The sequence below is a fragment of the Diospyros lotus genome, unplaced genomic scaffold, assembly GCF_014633365.1.
Source record: "Diospyros lotus cultivar Yz01 unplaced genomic scaffold, ASM1463336v1 superscaf1, whole genome shotgun sequence".
NCBI classification, from domain to species: domain Eukaryota; kingdom Viridiplantae; phylum Streptophyta; class Magnoliopsida; order Ericales; family Ebenaceae; genus Diospyros; species Diospyros lotus.
Window position 1 is genome coordinate 6,470,055 of NW_026267104.1, and position 22,931 is coordinate 6,492,985.

Genomic DNA, 22,931 nt, shown 5'->3' on the forward strand with positions numbered 1-22,931 from the left:
GAGTTTAAACATTATCAAGCCTATAAACTATTTTAATAGTATTTTTAATAAATTAAACCCCTCAAAATTTTCAAGTAAGCCGTTGATACCTTATTTCGTAGATCAAGTCAATTACCAATTTGTTTTCAAACAACTCAACTATTTCGAACATTACTGTCTCTTTCGTCTACCCTTCATCATTGCAACTTCTTTCATGGTTGACCTTCATCATCGTTGCTTCCATCTTTAGTTGTCACCTCCTCTATCATCAATCGCTATCATCGCCTGCTCCATTGTTTGTCGCCTTCGCCTCTATCAGTGTCCCCTCCATCATTCACTGCCTACCATCGCCTCCTTCATCTCTCCATCTTCATATTTAATATATATATATATATATCAATATTTATTGTATTAATATATTTAATATTTTATAAATTAAGCTTAAATTTAAATATAAAATATTATTTAATATATTTTTAAAAAATTATATATATATTATCAACATTTATTATAATAATTTTTTTAGTTAAATATCAATTTATAATTTATTTTTATTAAAAATTAATATTTTTATAAAGTTTATTTTTATTATTCAGTAATTGTCAACTTTAATCTTTTTCTTAAGTTGTGATAACTTACTAATTTTTTTAAACCAATCACATAACTATATAAATGATAGTTTAAAACATATTGATTTAATTATATTATCAAAAGTTATTCAATTTTTAGCATTTATACAATTTATAAATAAAAAAGCTTAAAAGTTAAGGGAAAAAAAAAAGCCAAACAGCCTCCAAGAAGGAAAAGTGTTCCTTCCTTCAGTTTGGGCATGTCTAAAGCTCCAAACTCCAAGTTAATTGTATTTATTTATTCAAGCATGAATTAGCTATTTTGTAGCACTTTAAACACCCAAGAATTTCGCAAGTTAAACACATGATCTGGGATATGTACTGTTGATGTGAAGTAAGCATAAGTTGAGTCATACTGTCTGGAGTAACATGTTGGTCCTATCCTGAGCCTGACATTAATTAATTAGTTAATTAATTTGTGAAGCAAAAGAAGAAAATAATTTGGATTATGTGGCTGGCAGCGAGCTTGCGATTAGAAAATGAAAAGAAAAATCCGGCAGAATCATTAGTAGCGCTGGCAGGCAGGCAGTACCGTTCCGTTATTTTTCTCACCCTCACAAAAAGTGTGAGGGTGATGTTCACTCCCGTTAAAAGGGGTGAACAAAATCGCACTCGAATAAGAAGACGACCAAGACTCTGGTAGTAGGCAACAGATCATCCTTTAAAGTAATAAGGAGGTGGCCCCAACTTTTGTGGAAAGGTTTTTTCCTCCAACAGGGTAAAAAGATCAGCATGCTTGACCACCAATTACGTATAATTTGTTCTGTCTGGCTGGAGTCTGATGGACGAACACACTTGCCGTCGATAAAAGTCGCTTTAAGCCCCCTACGGACGGACGTAGCACAATTGGTTCCCAAATAATAGATTGCATCCAAAACCGATTTAATGTGGTGAAGATAAGGGCTGGGTTAGTAGGGGTTCTGATAATAGGTCTCTGTTTCGTCCGGATATTTACACAGTGGAGTGGAGTGGGCCTCATGGACCGTCAACTTTGTTCGTCTGGTGGTATGATTTGATTTAGACGTCCTTTTCACCATTTATTTTTCTCATATATTATCCTTTTTTTTTTTTTTCTTTCTAAAAGATTGGACAAAGAGCAGTGGTGTGGTGGAGTCAGAACCAGAATCAGAATCCAAAGATAGTGAATGGGTTGGGATCAGGTTACAGATGTATTAATTAATATTCTTTAAGCCTATATCAGTAGGGATAAAGCCCTAATAAACTTTTGCATTATTGTTTGGTGCTGAAACAAAGTCAAGACGACCAAATTAAATTAATAATTTTAATGTTATTGTGGCAGACCAGACCACTTCGGATTAGTTTACCCCCAAAGGGCCAAGCTCAAAAGAGGAAAACTGCACATGAATCGAGGGAAACCTTTGAGGTAACAATTGATGTTGAATAATTTTGCCCAGTTTTTGAATGGTGTTCAGAGTCTGGTTATTTTCATACGGCTCTTCAATCAATAATAAAATAAGCCAAAGTTTATCAAATTAAATTATAATCTTCTTATAAAGTTTGTTGTTACATAAAAACTGACATATTTAGAAGAAGAAAAAAAAAAATCTCAAATTTGAGTCTTCTCATTGGCAATTACACAATTATATACATATATTGTACATTCTACTAATTTTAAAAATTAATATGAGAAACATATATAAAAAACTAAACAAAATCAACTTAGGTTAAATTAAGAATTAAATTTAGGTGACAATAAAATCAAAATTAAAATATAAATATAAAATATTTCCCATCCCAAAACTTCATTTTATCATAGTCTAGTTGAGTTGGCCAATCAAGATTCAATCATGGAATAGCATGTGTCATATGGTGGGTGAGTGGGTACACTTGCAGACAGTAAGAGAACATATCTAAGATAGTTGCGGTAATGTTCTTAATTTTGAATGCAAACATCCAACTTTACAAAGATAGATGATGGTGGGGAATGAGTACACTAAAACTTATTCTTTTACATAGTTTAATTACACAAATAAAAATATAATTAAATTTTAATTTTTTTTTATAACATTTTATGAGAATTTCGTGTATCACGTGGAGAGAGATAGAGAAAGAGAAAGAAGGGGTAGTACAATTTTACTGCCTTTAAATACATTTAATAGCTTAGCTAACAAACATCCATCACACACATATATATATATATATATATAACAACCCTTATTTAATTTTTTTTATCAATCTTTTGTTGATTTTTGCGTAGGCTAGTCTTCATGTTAAGTCAAGCTGACCAAATTAAGCCAATTATTTTAGTACCATCGTGGCAGACCATATTCAATACTCATTTTTTTTAAAGGTTCTGGATGAACAGGACACACACACCCACGCTACTTTTGAAAAAGGAGAATGGACCTTCTAATGCCCCATTTTCTCAGAACGAACATTATCTCGAGATTTTAGAATTTTCTTTTTTTTTTTTCAAAATCAAACACACAACACAAGTCTCTTGATATACATGCCATCGTCATATACATTTCCCGACAATCCCAACTATACCTTCTCAACATTTAAAAATAATAGACTAAGACAGGCATTATCAATCATATCAGCAGAAGCAAGATCGAAACCTCAATGATATATAACCGACAATTCCTTTACAATAACCGAATCGATGTTTCATATGAAAATTACATAACCTCGGAACATCGTAATTATATACAAAACTTACGAAAACTAAACATAGCAGCTACATCTCGATGACATTCTTTCTCTTGGCGCCAGTGCTTTCACCTAGAACGTTTGAATATTCCAAGTATATAGTCCAAATTAGATGCTGAACCATCTAAGTGAGAGTTCAAAAATATTTTCATACAGATATGCAAAATCATATATAAAACTGATAAATCCCGACATGCCCCAGCCTAAGAAAATCCCACATAGCACTTGTAATACCCGGGAATAATTTGAGGAAAAAAAATATTTTGTAAAGGGCATAAATGGAATTTTGGAAAAAATAAGACTATAGGGTACACTAACACAGCTTTGGACGACCGAATTAGTCAGAGGGAGTGCCCCGAACCCTAGATAGCCAAGGAAAATGGTATAGAAACTACAAGTGATTTAAATTATGATTTTTAGTGATAAAATAAATGAGATCGGGAACAATTTTCGGTACAGCGAAAATACAGCTGTCAATTAGCTCGTATTACCGAATTGTTATAAACGACATCCAAAAAGTCAACGGAGTATGTCTAGGACTAAAATTTGATGTATAGAACAACCATTAAGTGGTTTCAGATTGAATCGAGTGGATTTGAGGTCAAATCGATCGATCGGGCCTAAGTGTAATTTTTTAAAATTGCCCAAGGGAGGTCAAAACTGTAATTTTTCAGAAGTTTCAAGGGAGAAATGAGAAGTACTAATCTTGAGGGTCTTAGTGATGGTGTTAGAAAGATCAGGGGCTTGAGGTAAAGGGCCAAAATGCAAAAGAAAAATTTCAGGGGGCCAAACTGTAATTTTCGAAAAATTACTCAGAGATGGCAGATTTGGCCGCAATTTGTGGCCGGAAAATCCGGCCATTTGGCAGCCTAAGGTCGTCAGGGAGTGGCCTAGGGTGGTCTAGGAGGCATGGGGAAGAAGTTTTGGCCGGAGATCGGCCACGTGGGGGGTCGTTTTGGCCTATAAATACCGAGGGCTTTCAACCGAATTTGAAGCACAAATCGACCTCGATTTTGGATGATTTTGGGAGCTTTGATAGAGGGCTTTTGGTCTCTAGGCATCAAGGATAGTTTTGGGAGTGTTTTGAAGCATTTTGGTGAGCTTTTGAGGGTTGTTCAAGTTTGGCCGAGGGTTAGAGGCGGACCGCCACCGCCGACCTGTAACCGACCATTTGGAGGCCTTTCCGGTGTCCTTTTGGCCTGAAACCGGTGGGGCTAGGATCGATTCTTCAAGGGCTTTCAGACGGTACCGGTTTTGTGGCCATCGGAGCAACCGCCGGTGATCGGCTTGAGGTTGAAGACGGTGACGCGTGACTGCCATGCGCCAGCCTTTGCTTCCAGCCCACTCGCCTGCGCGTGGAGGCGCGTGCCACATAGGTAATTTCTAATTTTTTTTCCAAAATTCTTAGAAAATTATTTTATGAATTATTATGTAAAAATATTTGAGAAAATAGTTGTGTAGATATTTATTTTGAATTATTAGAGAAGAAAAATAGGAGAAAATATGAGAAAATTAAGGAGAAAATTATATTTTAATAATTATTGGGGGATTAGGGTACCTTGCGGCTTGAGGTGAAGTGACTCGTGCAAAGTGAGAAGAGGGCACGCAAATCGAGGCAGGCACGCAAATCGAGGCAAATCGCACTTATCAATTTGAAATTTCGTCTAAAGGTGAATGGTTCTACCCAAAAAGGCTTATAGTAGCATATGAATGGTTTATTGTGAGTGTTCATTCCTATGGCTCGCTTTATTGTAATGGTTATTTACACATACATTGAATTTCGTACGATAAATTACATACATTGGGATGTTAATTTTATGATTTTTCGGTATTGGCATGTTGTGTCGTCCATGTGGGACGTGGGTTGTTAACCTGTGACGTAGCCCTCGAGTGACAGCACTCGGGATGCGTGCCTAGGGTTAATGCTATGAGACCCACTTAGGACGGGGCTGAGACGGACTTCACCCTACGGTACTTAAGTGGCGGGGCTGAGAGTGGACACCACCCCGATTGTTGGCTCAAGAGACGGGGCTGAGAGTGGACACCACCCCAGGTTCCTTTGAGCAATAGCATTAAGGCTGAGATGTCGTTGATTCAGGGGATAGTGCTGATGTGACACTCTTGGGGCTAGGGTTGCGACGGGTTTTGGAATGCTTTTGAGTAGGAGCGTAAAGCCTAACAATGACAATGGGGTGATTCCCGGGTTCATGTGTCGAGGTTGTCCCTCTTAAGCAAGACTGGTTTGCTAATGGGTCGGTGTGGTCGTGTCGCCTTTAGAGAGATTGCATTTTCCCCGGTTAGGGTTAAATGCTGTGTGGGATTCTCTTAGGCTGGTGCATGTCAAGATTTATCGGTTTTATGCATATGATTTTGCATATCTGCATGAAAATATTTTTGAACTCTCACTTAGATGATTCAGCATCTAAATTGGACTATGTCCCTGGAATATTCAAACGTTCCAGGTGAAAGCAGTGGCGCCAAGGGAAAGAATGTCATCGAGATGTAGCTGCTATATTTGGTTTCGTAGGTTTGTATATGATTACGATGTTCAGATGTTATGTAATATTTTGATATTTTCATGTGAAACATCGATTTGGTTATTGTAAAGGAATTATCGGTTATATATCATTGAGGTTTCGATCTTGCTTCCGTTGATGTGATTGATAATGCCTGTCTTAGTCTATTAATTATTAAATTTTGATATGCTAAGAAGGTATAATTGGGATTGTTGGGAAACGATCATGATAAGAGTATGTATATCGAGAGACTTATGTTGTATATAATATTGAAAAAAAAAATATATTCCTGAAATCTCGAGATAACGCTCGCTTGGGAAAAGTGGGGCGTTACAACAATTAGCCCTAACCGGGGAAAATGCAATCTCTCTAAAGGCGACACGACCACACCGACCATTGGCAAACCAATCCTGCTTAAGAGGGACAATCTTGACATATGAACCCGAGAATCACCCCATTGTCATTGTTAGGCTTTACGCTCCTACTCAAAAGCATTCCAAAACTGATTAGTGGTTAATTTTATAAAAATTTTGTTATAATTATACCCTTCTTTTGATCTTAAAAATAGTTTAAATTAGATATTAATATATATTTTATGGTTATATGCAAGTTTAAATTGAAAAATGAATGAAATGAAATTTTAAAGTAAAATTTAATAATAATAATAATAATATATAAAATTATATATAATACATATACATCATTATATGTATGCATGTAATATATATATAATATAATATAATATATATATGTGCCATGTGTAATACATATATATAATATATAATTTATTAATAACATTAAATTATTTTTATTTTTTTAGGCATGAAGAATTCAAGCCCATGAAGACTTAAAGTCCATGAAGAATTCAAGTCCATGAAGAAATCAAACCCATGGAAAAATAAAGCCCATGGAAAAATAAAGTCCATGAAGAAATCAAGCCCATGAAAAATTAAAGTCCATGAAGAATTCAAGCCCATGAAGAATTAAGGCCCAATTTGAGCAACCCATGGAAAATATTATTTGGAGAAGGCCTAAGGATTATTTTTAATCCTAATGAAGATTAAAAACCAATTTATAGAAATCTATTTTTATTTTTTATGTGAGAGCTTTATTAGGTGTGTTTTTTAGCTAAAATCCACTTAACTATTAGGTGGATATTATAGCTAAAATCCATTTAACTTTATGAATGCTTTATTAGGTATGTATTTTAGCTAAAATCCATTTAATATTAGGTGTGTATTATAGCTAAAATCCATTTAACTTTAAGTGTGTGAGTGCCCATTAGATATAATTATGTCTAGTTGAATAATTGAAATTGTGTGGTTTGTATTGCATCTTGTGGCCTATAAATAGATCACTTGATTGCATTTGTAAGTGCGATTATTATTCTTGAATCAAAGTTTAGTTGTTTCCTTATAATTCTCTCATTGAGAATTGTTCTTGTTCTTTCCCCTTTTCTTTAGTATTCTCTCTTGTGATCTTACTTCCTTCCTTTCTTCTTTTAAATTCTTATGCTATTTATTATTACTTTATTATTCACCGCCTAAATGGCCGGTTAATTTGTGCCTTTAAATTTCTGCAATTTTAATTCTTGTCATTTAATTATTCACCGCCTAAATGGACGGTTAGTTTATGCTTTTAAAATTTCTTGTCATTTTAATTCTTGTTATTTAATTATTCACCGCCTAAATGGCCGGTTAGTTTATGCCTTTAAAATTTCTTGTCATTTAAATTCTGTTATTTAAATTACGTCGTTTAAATTCATGTCAATTAACTTTTAAATGGAAATGAGTAGCTAAATCTAATCTTGGGTTAAGGCAAGGACAGTGTCCAACGCCAATGATTCCCAAAGAAAGCTACGCTTTAAATAAGTAACATTAATTTAAATTTCAGTATGAGTGTATCTTAATTATTGAGAAATCACTAGGTTTGGATTGGAGCGTAAGCCTAACTTAGAGCTTTCATGCCATGTATGAGAGTTACTAAAACTGGAAACGCTATCATACCCAAACCCGGATGATTAATTTAGTTGTTTTGTGTATTAATTGCAATTGAATTTATGGTGGTTGCTTAAATTAGAATCCCGCATATCATGTATGGGGATTGCTTAACCTAGAACTATCTTCATCTCTAATTGCATTTAATAACAAACCCTCATATCTGAAATTAAATTAATGTTGCTAAATCTTTTATGCTAAAATTTGGGAATCAACGGGTTGGCACTGAAATTGTCTTAACTCAAGTACTATCCAATTTTATATTCTCACTTAAAGTATTTATTTCAATTACTGCCTTAATTTATTTCCTAGTATCTGTTGTTTAAAAAACCATAAAAAACCTTTTTGCCAATTTATCCAAATGCGTGTGTGCTTGTGTGACATTCTTTTTATTTTGCCATAAATAAATCTCTCAGTGGACGACCTAGACTCATTCAGAAAATATAAATTTAAATTTGGACTACAACTGCACTCGTACACTGACGAGTATAAACCTCTCACCTAAACAAAGAAAAAAATATAAAATTTTTATTGTGTTTTGTTTTGTGTTTTAATTGCAGGGTGGGAGTGCAGCCAAAAACCCAACGCAACCCAAGCCCCAAGAGTGTCACATCAGCACTATCCCCGAAATCCACGACACCTCGGCTTTAATGCTATTGCTCAAAGGAACCTAAGATGGTGTCTACTCTCAGCCCCGCCACTTGAGCCAACAATTGGGGTGGTATCCACTCTCAGCCCCGCCACTTGAGTACTGTAGGGTGAAGTCCGTCTCAGTCCCGTCCCAAGTGAGTCACATAGCATTAACCCTTGGCACGCATTCCGAGTGCTGACACTCGAGAGCCACGTCACAGGTTAACAACCCACGTCCCACATGGACAACACGACATGCCAATGCCAAAAAATCATAACATGCATAACTTAAAATTAACATTTCGATGTATGCAATTTATCGTACGAAATTCAATGCATGTGTAAATAACCGTTTAGACAAACCATCACAATAAACCAAGCCATAGGGATGTAAACCATTCACATGCTACTATAAGTCTTTTCGAGCAGAACCACTCACCTTTAGACGCAATTCGAATTCTTCTTGAAAAGTGTGGCACGCCTTGATTTGCGTGTCTGCCTCGATTTGTGTGCCTTCCTCGATTCTCGCTCTATAGTTCAACCTCGGGCTTCAACGATACCCTAGATATCATGTTTGTTCAAAATCATATCAATATCTATTTTTCAATTTTTTGTAATTTTCTTCCTACTTCCTCTATATTTCTCCTCAAAAATTCTAATAAATGCCTACCCAAGGTTTTTCCTCGATTTTTCTTCACAACAATTCATAAATAAATATTTCCTAACTTCTAGAATTTTTTGAAAATTTTCCTATACCTTCTCCTATTTTTGATAAGCCTTATTTCTCTTGAAAATTACAAAATAACCATTTTATCCAACATTTTTTAAAATTTTCTTCTACCATGATTCCTAATTTATTTTTCTTAAAATAATAAAAAAATTTCTAGAATTACCTGAGCCTTCACGCGCCCTCACGCTCGGGCGAGTGGCTGGTTGGTTTGGGCTAGCGCGTGGCAGTCACGCGCCACCGTCTTCAACCTTGAGCCAGTCGCTGGCGGTTGCTCCGATCACCATGAAACGGGTACCCCCTGAAAGCCCATGAAGAGTCGATCCTATTGGCACCAGTTTCAGGTCGAAAGGCCACCGGAAAGTGCCTTAAAAATCGAGTTGCAAGTCGCGGTGGCGGTCCGCCTAGGGCTTTTCCGGCCACCCTCGAAACACCCTCAAAACGCCTCGAAAACTCACCAAATTCTCCAGAAATGCTCATCTTGCCTCAAGGATCAAAAGCCCCTTATTGGTTTCCCTTGATTCGCTCTCAAATTTGAGCGATTTGATGATTCAAATTCGGCCGAAACCCTTGTCTATTTATAGCCAAAATCCGACCCCAACGTGGTCGATTTCCGGCCAAAGCTTCTTCCCCATGCCTCCTAGACTACCCTAGGCCATGCCCTGACGAACCTAGGCTGCTAAATCACCGGATTTCCTGGCCAAATCTACGGCCAAATCGGCCACACATGTGTAACTTTCTGAAAATTGCATTTTAGCCCCTTGAAATTTCACTTTTGCATTTTGGCCCTTATCCTCAAGCCCCTGATCTTTCTAGCACCATCACTAAGACCCTCAAGATTAGAAATTCTCATTTCTCCCTTGAAATTTCTAAAAATTTACCGTTTTGACCTCCCTTGGGCATTTTTAGAAAATTACACTTAGGCCCGATTGATTGATTTGACCTCAAATCCATTCGATTCCACCTGAAACCACTTAAGAGTTGTTCTATACATTGAATACTAGTCCTTGACACTCTCTGTTGACTTTTTGGACATCGTTTATAAAAATTCAATAATACGACCTAACTGGCAGCTGTATTTTTTGCTATACCGAAAACTGTTCCCGATCTCATTTCTTTTATCACTAAAAATCATAATTTAAATCACTCGTCGATACAATACAAGTTTTCTTGGCTATCTAGGGTCCGGGGTACTCCCTCTGCCTAATTCGGTCGTCCAAAACTGTGTTAGTGTGCCTTATAGTCTTATTTTTCCAAAATTTCATTTATGCCCTTTATCAAATATCATTTTTATCCTTAAATTATTCCGGGATATTATAGACCTCGTAGCGAGCTGCTAATGAAAAGAGGGAAACTTTCCAAATTACTAATAATGGAAAACCTAAAAATGAATTAGGAGCTTGATAATTGAATATATATGTTTGCATCTTCATCATTTTAGTATAAATTACAAAAAAAAAAAAAAAAACGAAAAAACTAAAAAAAAGAGAGAGAGAGAAGGGGTAAAATCACGAATTAATAATTAGCTTTAATAATATGGTACAAAATGAAGACTAAGCATAATTAAATTGAAGTTTTATCCAAAGCTTCCTTCTTCGCGCGCGCGCATGTGTGTATATATATATATATAAGCTTTACTATGTTATTCATTGTCGAGCAACATAGTATTTGCTCGATGAAGAGGATGTGGACCCATGCATGTGGGGTCCGCGTCCATGTGCATGCGGGCCCACATGCATGGGGCCCGCGCCTTCCTCATTGTCGGGCAAATATTATATTATTCGACGATAAATAACATAGCATTACCGATATATATAATTCGTTACACAAACAAACGTTCAATGAATCATGGAGTAGGGTAGCAGATACTGGTGGGCACAACTCAAGTAGTGCCGTACCTGAGATTTGGGGGCCCTGAGGCGAAATGTAAAAATGGGCCCCCGAATCATAGAGTACATTTAAAAATGAGCCACCGATGACCGGCCACGAGGGCGAGCAACCGCCGACGCCTACCAAGCAGGTGCAGCAAGAGGCGAGAAGGCGAGAGCGAAGAGAGATGATCTGACGGAGCAGCGAAATCTGAAAGGAGAGAGAGGCAGCGAAAAGCGAGGGCGAGGGCGAGCCACCGACCGACGGCGAAGGCGAGGCGCGAGGCGAGGATGATGACGACGGACGGAGGGATTTACAGAGCGACTGAGCGAGAGAGGGTAGTGAAAGCGAGAGCGAGACGGCGAGAATGGCAGGGGAGAACGTGAAGCTTCGAGGGGGAGGGGGAAAATCGTGGGCGGCTGGGCCCTTACCCATAAAGGGGGGTTCCAATTTATGGGCCCCCAAATGCATTATTTTTCATGGGCCCTGAGGCAGCTGCCTCACTGGCCTCATGGAAGGTCCAGCCCTGAACTCAAGGAGAAAGGGAACATTATTTGGTGAGGGACTATGATATATATCTGTCTCATCTTCTTTTTAATTTTTAATGCAGACATTGCATCAAACTTGATAAAGAAGCTTTCTTTTATTTTATATATATATATATATATATATACTAGCGTATACCCGTGTCGAAAGACACGGTGTAAATAATTTATATGCATTATGTTATAATAATTTTGCTTGTATTAAACACTCCACAAAGGTTAAATAAAATATATATATATAAGATTTATAATGTTCACTAATATTGCAAACCAAAATATAAGAGCAAGTAAAAAAAATTGTAAACACTAAACAAAAAACAAAAATTAAAATTATTATATACTTATTAACGTTTTACTAAATTTATATAATAAAATACATTAGTAAGTGTTATACTATTTGAATAAATTAAATATCAAACAATACATATCAATCCTCGTCATGACCCCGACCATCAATAAGGGGGAACCTCAATTCAAAATCAAAGAACCTTAAATTCCCTACCGCTCACAATCGAAAACTCTTGTATTCCCGAATATTAGATTTCTCGACCATGCATGATATAGGAGAATGAGCTTTTGGAACTCACCACCACCCAGCAGCCAAGCCAAACCTTCAGGGTATGGCTTTTGAGATATCAATTTTAAATAATGTGCTCATTATTAATCATTGAGTGGGTCTTAATATATATATAGTAAATTTGAAGGCTTCAAACTTGTGTAGTTATATTGCTTTGGCTTTCAAGATCGAAAAGGAAACTCCTTTCAAAACACAAACATAATTAATTTAACCTACGTTACGAAATTAAAAAGCAATTAATTATTCTTTACGTAAACAGAGGATCTCGACGTAACAGTTCATGGACAATTTTTACTTATAATTCAGAATGGGATCTATCTGAAGGTCCATTTTACTTAATTTCTTGCATCTTAATTTGCTTAATCTACTATGCACAAACAATTTAAAATATATATTATTCATTAGGTTTCTTTTACTTAAACCCCATTGATAAGTTTACATATTAATCATTAGGTTTCTTTTTACATATTATTTTTGATATAGGTTTCTTCACTTCCAGACTTCATTCATTATAGCATGTGAAGAAAGAGCAGAAAATTCCAAGGGAAGTCATTTTCTTATGGTTTTGAAAAGTACTCTTTACTTCAGTCCTCCTCTAATCCTATTATCTTTCTCTTTATTCTTAGTTTTCTTTCTTAATAGATTAGACATTAGCATGTATTGTATAGTTAAAAAGAGTGAATTGTAGGAGGTTTTTTTTAAGTGCATCACCCTCTTTTTAACTTTCTTTTTTTAATAAATTATATTTCTTCTTATTTTACACCATATATTATGTTTCTCTTTTAACGCTTTCTTCTTTTTTTTTTGTTTTTAAATATGGATATTCACTCAAAATCTGGTGATGAATGCGCATCCCATCACTGTATCTATATATGTAATGTACCCATAAAGGTAGAGATTGTAATTTGCATCAAAGAAGTTTGCTTTCAGCTTCCAGCTTTTTCGATCACTCCAATAGAAGCATTAGCGGACAACCCTAGATCTTGATTAAAATTGGGTTTGCAACTTTCAATTTTGCAATAAACTACGTAATAGACAATTTCAACAGAGAACCCACAAACAATCAAGCAGAGAACTGCATAGAAGCAAAATCAAGAATAAAATCAAGTAACCCCACTTCAAATCTCAGTCAAAGAGATGCAAATATCACAATGTTATATATCAAATCTGTTTTTCTTGGTTGTATTCTAGAAAACTAATGAAGCTTCGATTTGTAGGAGAAACCAATCTTCACAACAACTTCAACAAATGAGAATTTTTTAGATGATTTGTAAGAGACGACAGTGAATGATATGCTGGTTGGATTCACCGACAACCCAAATGAGAATTTTTTAGATGATGGTGATGGCGATGAAGTCTCAAGTAGCCAACGCATTCTTCTACCAGATAGTTGCGAAGAAATGGAAAAGATCCAAAACCCAACAAAAATCAGAAGGCATATCAACCAACAAAAAAGCTAAAAAGGGGGAAAACAACGGGGTCCAAGCAACGAAGAAGGGGAAAACACGCATTAGATCTACAGAGAGAGGAGGTTAGGGAGAACATTTGTGCCTGTGTGTGTATGTATATATCTATATATATAACAGAGAAGAAGAGAGAGAGGCAGTGAGTGGGCCGAGAGGGGGTGCAGCGAACGGCAAATGGAGGGGCGACGACGGCCGCACAACAGAGGGAGGGGCAACGACGGTGGGTCGGCCGCCTCACACACACCCATATACATATAGATATATACACACACAGAACACACACATGTACATAATATACACACAGATACACATAGAGTTAGTAAATAAACACACACACATCTATGAGAGAGAGAAAGAGAGGGAGGGAGAGAGAGAGAGGTGTGGGTGGGTGCGTCTGTGAGAGACAGAAAGAGAAAGGGAGTGGGTGGGAGGGAGAGAGAGAGAGAGGTAGAGGGAGCTGTGCTGTGGGCGGGAAAAATTTTAATCCCAGCCATCAAATGCATCACAAATCATCTCAGCCATTAAAATGTCTCTCCTTGAGACATTTTCAAAAACCCTTGTGTTTTATTATATAGATATAGTACATGAGTGAGTGAGAACTTCGTGAATCCCGTGGTATAGGATGCATAGGGTCAGGCTCAATTACTTTGGAATATTATTATTGTTATTATTATTATTATTATTTGTGCAAAGCTCCTTTGCTTCGATAATTTTTTTATACTAAAGCTATCCCATCCTGAACAAAGACTAAATGTGTACCGTGCTCTGAGGATATAAATTAAGTAGTCAGGTTTTGATAAATTAAGATTTATATCGATAAATTATGGGTTTGATTCATTATTTTACATAATGCGATAAAATACACATTGTCTACGATTTATTTCTTCTATCGAAATTAAAAATACGAACAACAAGAATCGCGCAAAACAATAATCTCAACACTATTTGAACATCTTGTATGCAATGTGTATAGATGATCATGATCTATCTGTTAATTTTTAACTCTAAACCATAATTATTTCTTCTGGCTTAGTAGCACTACCTTGGATGCTAGTTAGTACCTCATTATTCTTTTTTCAAATATATGAATAAAAAAATTAAAAAATAAAAATATAACAATATAGCTTTTAAAATATTTATTTTGCTAATATAATGTAACCAACTAATTAATAACCTTATAATATATATATATATATATATATGATTATCCATCTTACTTAGTTATAAACTTATAATCTTATTAGAGGTGTGGTCCATGCGACACTTATTTGTAAAAAAAAATAAAAATTTATTAATGTGTAGATAAATAGATATAGAGTGTAGTGATTAATTTTTTAGATGACATGTCAGCTGGAGGCATTGTGAAATGAAAAATGGTACTTATACAAAATGGTTGATAAATATATATTTAAATGACAAAAATACTTCTCAATTAATTTTAAATTTATCACTTCTATGTTTGGTCGGCTCGTCTCCCTTTTCTATCTTTTTTTCATGGTCGTCTCTAGCAATCCTCATCTTACCTCTTGCCATTGTTGCCTTGCCGATGCATCCTTGTCGTCGTTGTCACCTCGCCTACCTCATCGATGCATCCTCATCGCAGTTGTCGCCTCGCCACCTTATGCGCCTCATTGATATATCTTTGTTATTATTGTTGCCTTGTTGTTGCATTTTCGTCATCTAGCCGTTGCCGCTGTTGTCTCGCACCAATTAGGCTTCATCAAGGATGAAGATGAGTGATAAAGCCCAATTGCTTTATCCCAAATGCAATGCAAGTGAATCCCAAGCTTCATCCATCGCAAAAAGAGAAGAAAGAGTAGAGAAGAGACAATAAATAAGTATAGATATAAATTTGAAAATAAATTTAAAATAAGAATATATATAAACTTATATGTACATATAACACGTATTTAATAATTAAAATAAGATTATGTATAAGTCTGTATATTTTATATATTTAATTATTAATTATGTATATTATCATTTAACATGTATGTATAAACCTGTATGTACATATAATGCGGTCGTCGGAAATGTTATATTTTTGCTGGGTGGCTTAATTAATATATATAGGAATGTGTTATATATGTCGTCGCCATGGTCCGCAGCTTAAGCCTCTGCAACTCCACAATCTACACAAAATCTCCCAACTTCCCAAGCTCATGCTCATGGAGCAAACTAATCTTTTCCATTTACGTATTCTTCTTGCCATATTACTGCTGCCACTGCGCATTCCGGCGACTCCTTCAGATGACCGCCGCAGTATCTTCTACGATCAAACAACTCTTTTCCATTTGAAATTCGAACTGAGACTGATGAACCGTGATAACGTTCTCTTAAAAAACTGGACGGCCGATCCATCTTCCGGGGTCTGTTCCTGGATGGGAGTTTCATGCACCTCCAATCCCAACAAAAGAGTTGAAGGCTTGAACCTTTCTGGAATGGGCCTACAGGGCACCATCCCCCGGGAGCTCGGGAGGCTCTCAGCCCTAGTTCACCTCAACTTGAGCATCAACTCTCTGGAAGGGGATTTTCCCGTCGAGATCTGTAATCTTTCTGCATTGGAAACCTTGGATTTGTCGAAAAATAACCTCTCCGGCTGGATTCCTGAACAGGTCGAACAACTCAAGAACCTGACTCATCTGTCCTTGGCGAACAATCAATTCTACGGCTCGATTCCGGAGAATATCAGCCATCTGGAGAATTTGGAGGTCCTAGATCTACGTTTTAACAATCTGTTCGGAGAGTTTCCCGGAAAGCAGCTATCGGACCTGAACCTGACGTATCTCAACGTGTCGAATAATAAATTGAAGGGGAAAGTTCCTTGCGGAGGAAATTTCACGAAGTTCCGGAAGGATGCTTTCGAGCCGAACGACCATTTGGATTGCCATTGCCCTCCTCTTTACAATGCCAGAAGGACCTCTCTTTTTGTGTGTGTTTTCATGGGGATTGCGATCGGTTTGCTCGCCCTGGGCTTCGCCTTCGTGGTGCTTAAGCGTGTCCTAGCTAGAGTGGATTTTTACAAACAACTTCACCAAGCAACCAATGGATTCCATGAAAACAACAAACTCGAACCAGAAGGGAGGTTTGGTTCGGTGTACAAAGGGAGTCTGCGTCGCCCAAAAGATGAGAAAGAAGCAGCCCAAAAGGACATTATGGTGGCAGTGAAGGTGTTCAAGCTGGAGGAAATTGAATTGAAAAATTTCGAAGCAGAGTCGAAGAGGCTGCGGGGGCTGGGTAGCCCTCCGAATCTCACTCCGGTCATCAACAGTTGCTCGTTAACTTCTCTGGCTATGGTGATGGGCCGCGGAACTTCCAGTGAATTCAAAGCTTTGGTGATGAAGTTCATGGCAGAAGGCAGCCTTGAGGGGTGCTTGCACTCGGGGAAGTGTTCCCAGCTGGATATCAAGCGGAGGTTGCAGATAATGATCGGTGTGGCTTCTGGATTGGAATATCTTCATGAAAGAGGATTGCTTCACGGCGATTTGAAGCCGAGCAATGTCCTGCTAGACGAGGATATGGTCGCTCATCTCAGTGATTTTGGCATTACAAAGTCGGAGAAGCAGCAGCCTCCTTCAGACGTGGAGCAGGATGCTAGGCCTAAAAAATTGCACCCAACTGTGTATTCTGATCCAGGTTATGCTTCTGTTTCCGCTTCTTTATTTTTTTCTATTTTAATACATGTGATGGTCCTTATCAAAGACACTCGTATCAATTATCTTCATTTATTATCATCTCATACCCCCCTTTTCATAAGAAGATGATGTTAGATACTGAGTCTTTAAGTGCTTCTTTGTGCAGAAAATTGGCCGAAAACATCGGCAAAGTCAGATGTTTATAGTTTTGGGATTATGTTGATGGAAACATTCACGGGAAAAAAGCCCACTGATGAAATGTTCGGTGAGGAATTGAGCTTGAGAGGTTGGGTAAAGGAGGCTTTGGATAGCAGTACTGTTCATCAAGTTGTGGATGCAGGTTTGATAAGGGAAGAGGAATTTAAGGCAAAGGTGGTGGAGTGCGTGACATCCATCCTAAAACTGGCAGTGGAAATTGTGGAATGCTCTGAAGAAGTGGCCGCAGACAGGATGGATATCAAATATGTGGTGGAGAAGCTCAAGACCATACGAGATGAACAATTACCTCAAACACATCGATGATGATTTCCAAGACTCAAAAGAGTGTCCAGTCCTTCTGCAGTTGAGTAAATAAGTGGGGGGGGCTTCTTCTTAATTACCTCTAATCTAGAGGGTATAGGTTATAGTGTCTGGAAGACATATATAAAATGTGCATCAAATTAAATAAATCTTCTCTGTCTCAACATTTTATCATCACTATAGATATTTGCATGGGGGGTGCTTCTTCTTAATTACGTCTAATCTAGAAGGTATAGGTTATAATACCTGGAAGGCATAAAATGTGCATCAAATTAGATCTTCTCTATCTCAACGTTCTATCATCACTATAGATATTTGCATCTTCACCTTCATGTTTATTCTCACCGCTCTATTTGTTTGAATGTAAAATTTGTAGTGAAGTAATATTTTATAAAAAAAAAAAAGAAAAGGAAGAAAATATCATTCTCAATGTAAAAAATAAAAATAAATTGATAATTTTGGCATCTTAATCCGACACTATTCAATCAAACGTGCCACAATGTGGACCTCCATGAGAGAATGAATGAATGGTTTTTTTTTTTTCTTTTATACGTACAAAGAACATTTAAATAAATCAAATATATAATTATAGAATTTGGTTAATAAAATTCAAATTACGGATCATAAATAATTCACAACAACATAACCAAATAAATTATAAATAAGTAATATTAAGTTGAAAAACCCTTACCTATCGTACTATTTGAACTTGGGACTAAAAATATTTTGGATATCATCTATTACTTTAGTGATGTGTGGATTATTTTGTTATAATTTTTTATTTATATTTTAAATATTTGATCTCATAATTTATTTTATTTTCATCGTATATTTATAACATATTGTTATATAATTTTATTTTTGTTGTCAGATAATATTAATATATTAAAAATCTATAAGATATTATGTGAGGCATGATGATGATGATGATCTTGCATCCCAGCACGCCTTACCTAAAAGATCACTTAATCTATCACTTTCTCAAAAGCAAGAGAACATCAACTTTTTCATGGGAAGTGGGGTCGGGCAGCTTCAGAGATTCTTAAACACGACCTTTTGGATGAGATGAAAATGAAATATTCTATACCTAAATTTAAAATATCCTACAAATATCATTTTTCAGGAAATGAATTATTCACCCTAATTATATTAAGTCCTTGCGTTCTCTTTCTATTTTTAATTTTTAATTTTTAATTTATTTTTAATATTTTATTTTGATAATCTGTTTTCAAATGTGTTTTTTTATTATTTTAAAAAAAAATTAAATAAAATATTAAAAAACGAGTTTATTATAAAATTTTAAAAAAATTATTTTATAATATTTTATTCAATAAATTTGATTATTAAATGATAAAATTAACTATTTTTAATAAAATTTTAATGTTATGCAAAAATAATAAATTTAATAAATCAATTATTAACATATAATTTATATTAAATATTATTTTATATAATGTGTAATTTACTTAATAATATATTATATGTTATTTTATATTTTTAATTATAATATAAATATATTATAATTTTTTTTCTTTTTTACAGCTAAAATATGAAAATGAATATAATTTTCATGTTTTGTACTTAGAAATTATTTTACATGAAAACAATCAAAATAATATTTTGTTATTTTAGATTTTCTTTATAAAAAAATTTCTTATTTTCAAAAATACATTTTAAAAAATAATAAAATAAACGTTTTTTTATTATTTTAAAAAATTAAAAACTCAAAATAGGCTAAAAACAATAAAAAAAAAGCCTAACCTTAATTTTTGAATTTCTTCCGAATCATGATTTTGGCCACCCAAAAACTAAGCTGAATTTGTGTAGCTTTGAGATAGAGTGAAGTTCTTAGCTTCATATGATAGAAATTAGGCCGCTTTTGATAGCCAATTTTTTCTTGAAAAAATACATCTTTTCCACCCAACTTTTTATTTGTGTAGTGTTTGATAGCAAAATTTTTTCGGGAAACTCATTTTCTCATTTCTTGTCATGTGATAGTTTTTCCTTTAAATCATGAAAAACAAATTCCATGGGGGAGGAGTTCCGATTTTCCAGGCAAATGGAGCAGCAACTCACTGTGCTCCCGTCTTCATCTCCTTCAACTTCACCATTGAAGTTGTAGCGAGAGAGGGACAAAGAGAAAACGAGAAAGAGAGCAAGCGAGCTAGAGAAATGGCGAGCCAGCAAGTAGGTCAGTTGCGATGAGCGAGGAGGCAGTGAGAGAGATGTCGTATATATATATATAAATGTATGTGTGTGTGTATATATATATGTATTTGTGCGAGAACGAAAGGAAGGGCAAGCGAGAGAGAGCGAGCGAGCGAGAAAGAGAGAGGCAGCGAGAGAGGGTGAGCAAGCGAGTCAGCGGCGACAAGCGACGGCGAGTAGGTGTAACACCCCGTGTTACCAGTGTTAGAAAAATGAAAGGAAAGCCAAAGAAGGCCCTTGGGATGGAAGGGCTTAGGCCGGTATCATAATACCGAGGCAGGGGTATTTTGGTAATTTGGACAGTGAGACCCGATAAGAGGTTGTGTATAGACCTTGGGTATTGCCTAGTGCTGGGAGTAAGAATTTTAGCTACATTTAATAGGCCCTTGAATGGTGTGAGAAGCCAAGGGTGGTTGTGAGCAGCGGGGTAGCAAAAAAAAAAAAATGGCCGAATCGACTGCAGGGAAGGCCCCGGGACTCGGATGACCGGGAATAAAGGCATGGGACGAGTGAGCGTCCCAAGATATGATTTTTTGTGTCAAGAGAAGTTGGACTAGAGACAGTTTTCGGTATCGCTATAATACAGCGAAAAATACCGAATGGGCCGCAGGTTTTGCCGATAGCCTCCGACAAAGTGCTGGAGCCTGAAGGGTGGTCAGGTGTTATGAGGCTAGCATGATGGAAGCGGCTCTGGTATGGACAAAAGTCCCAGCTAGGTGCCGGGATGAATCTGACCTTGAAGTGAAATGTTAGAAATTAATTTTGGTAAATAAACCAAGCAAGGGAGTCTTAATGGTGATTTTGACAAGGTTTTGGTCATGGGAGACATGCATGTATATATGTGCATGTGTAAAGGGTTGTGCATAAGTGTATCTATGGGCATGAGTATTGTGTAGATATTTTGAGAATATATGAGTGATTAAAGAAATTTTAAAGGAAAAAGATTATTAGTCACTCAAGCATTTAATGAGGCAATGATGGTGGCTTTTCTTTAATTTTAAAAGAAAATATTTATGTCTCTCACCATTAATGAAGGCCTTTATGATGTTGGAAGAGAAAAAAAAAATTAATTGGAAAAGAAAAATTGTGTCTTGAGATGTAAGACATGATCCAATGGCCATGATTAAGGATTGGAGGCCAAGTAGGTGTCTAGTGATGACACTTGGCATAGTCTTGGGAAGAAAGATCATGTATGTATGTGTATGTGCATAGGTGGAGCCATACATGATCATATATATGTGGATGTTGAGAGAAGATAAAGTGGATTAAGATAATTCGAAAAGGAAAGTAAAGTGGTTTTTCAAGCATTTATTAAGGGCAATCATTATGTTGCCTAAAAGAAAAATGCAAAAAGAAAAGAAAATGGTCAAGCATTTATGAGTGAGAATGAGGGATTAATTTAAGGAGATATTATGTGATTTTAGTCACTCAAGCCATTAAAGAGTGTGATGATGGTGTTGGGAGGCTTGACTTTCAAGATATATATGCATACATATATATGTGGTGTGTTATGTAAATGGAAGAATAAGGATTTTAATGAGAGGTGGGGATTAATTCTCCCATCTCAAGAGAGATCCAAAGGTTCATATTAAACCTTGGAGGTTGGGAGAAAGGTGTAAGATATATATATATATATATATATATATGAGAGAGGTATAGGGATGGGAGAGTTCTCCCATTCAAGTGAAAGAAGAAAAGAGGAAGAAGAAGAAAAAGGAGAAGAAGAAGAAGTCCAAGAAGCCTAGAGGTAAAAGTTATATAATCTTCTTGTATTTCTCATTTTTTAAAGGATCTCTTTATGATCCTAGGCTTGTTTTTCATGAAGGAGTTTGAGGAAATTAAGGGAAGTGATTTTGGAGGCTTGAAGTTGTTGGAAACTTGAAGATCCATGGAGTATTGAGGTAAGGGGAAAGCCCCAAGTGGATGGTGGCTAGCAAGACCCTTGTATGCATTTTAACATTTTTGTGCTTGATTTGCATATGCTTGTGTGTATGAGACTCATGGCCATGAAGTTGTGTGTTGGGGTGGGTATGTTGAAGCCTTTAACCTTAATGGTTGAGGTATTGGAACCCTAGGCACTTGCATATGGCATTGGCATCTATATTGTTAATTTTCATACTTTATGTCATTGCACCCTTACTGAGCTCTTGGAGCTCATGAGGTTTATTTTGACCTCTTGTAGGTATTGAAGCATGCTATGGAAGGGTTTGGTAAGAGAAAGAGGCTTGAGCATGAAGAATCTTGTATATTTTTCCAAATGGTGTAAATTTTTGCTTAATTTGTATATGCCTTTTGTAAGGGTTTCTTTAAGCGCAAAGGGTACATTTTGATGTGTATATATGGTAAGAAAAATTTGGAGAATTTGGGCATTTTTGGGATGTTGGAAAATTGTAAAATTAAAAAAAAAAAAAAAAAGGTTGCTGGACTTTTCTGGAGCAGGCAGGCCGGGGCGGTAGCAGGGGGCACGCCCGCGCGCGCGGCGGCGGGCTGCGGCCGCCCCAGGCAGCACGCTGCCGGGCCCAGCCGGCCATAGGGCCCCCGCGAAAAGAAAAAAGGGAAAAATTCTAAAATTAGGGGAATAATAGGGCCCAATTTTGGGAGATTTTGGGCTATAGAAAAATTTATAAAATTCCCCGAAAGAGTCCCCGAGTGATGAAATGTTGGAAATTTGGAGGATTTTCTGAGTTTGAATTTCCCCTTAGTCTAGCCCGGTGTTAAGAAGCATCCTGAGGCCCTTAGGCGGTGTAGCGGGTTATTTCTTCGTTCATAAGAAACTCGCAAGGTCCTAGGGTGTTTATGGATCCTGGGTAAGTGAAGGGTTAGACGAAGCCTAGTTCCCACCTAGGGCGTTTCGTCACGAAACATAGTCTACCCTTCAAATTCGAGCTTTAGGGCGAGGAATCCAGGAGATTATCGTCGGTAACACCCGCGAGTGGGAACGGGGCGTTATAGTAGGTGAGC

At 36.4% G+C, this 22,931-nt stretch overlaps 2 protein-coding genes and 1 long non-coding RNA gene across 3 annotated transcripts in view; 2 read left to right on the plus strand and 1 right to left on the minus strand.

The window, feature by feature from the left end:
* Positions 1-22,931, minus strand: part of LOC127793007 (probable LRR receptor-like serine/threonine-protein kinase At3g47570) — a 62,819-nt gene that overhangs the window by 6,671 nt on the left and 33,217 nt on the right. The window lies entirely within an intron of this gene.
* LOC127793001 (LRR receptor-like serine/threonine-protein kinase SIK1) lies at positions 15,721-18,078 on the plus strand. Its single transcript, XM_052323730.1, has 2 exons — positions 15,721-17,244; positions 17,410-18,078. The coding sequence occupies exons 1-2, from the start codon at positions 15,771-15,773 to the stop codon at positions 17,763-17,765; spliced, it is 1,830 nt and encodes a 609-aa protein (XP_052179690.1). The 5' UTR covers positions 15,721-15,770; the 3' UTR covers positions 17,766-18,078.
* Positions 21,644-22,322, plus strand: LOC127793008 (uncharacterized). The gene is made up of 3 exons (XR_008021256.1): positions 21,644-21,717; positions 21,796-21,871; positions 22,153-22,322. It is a non-coding gene; the product is annotated as an uncharacterized LOC127793008 (long non-coding RNA).

Coding starts and splice junctions, on each gene's coding strand:
- LOC127793001 (XM_052323730.1), top strand. CDS start 15,771: ATGCTCATGGAGCAAACTAATCTTTTCCATTTACGTATTCTTCTTGCC. Junction 17,245..17,409: donor AACTGTGTATTCTGATCCAG/GTTATGCTTCTG, acceptor TTCTTTGTGCAG/AAAATTGGCCGAAAACATCG.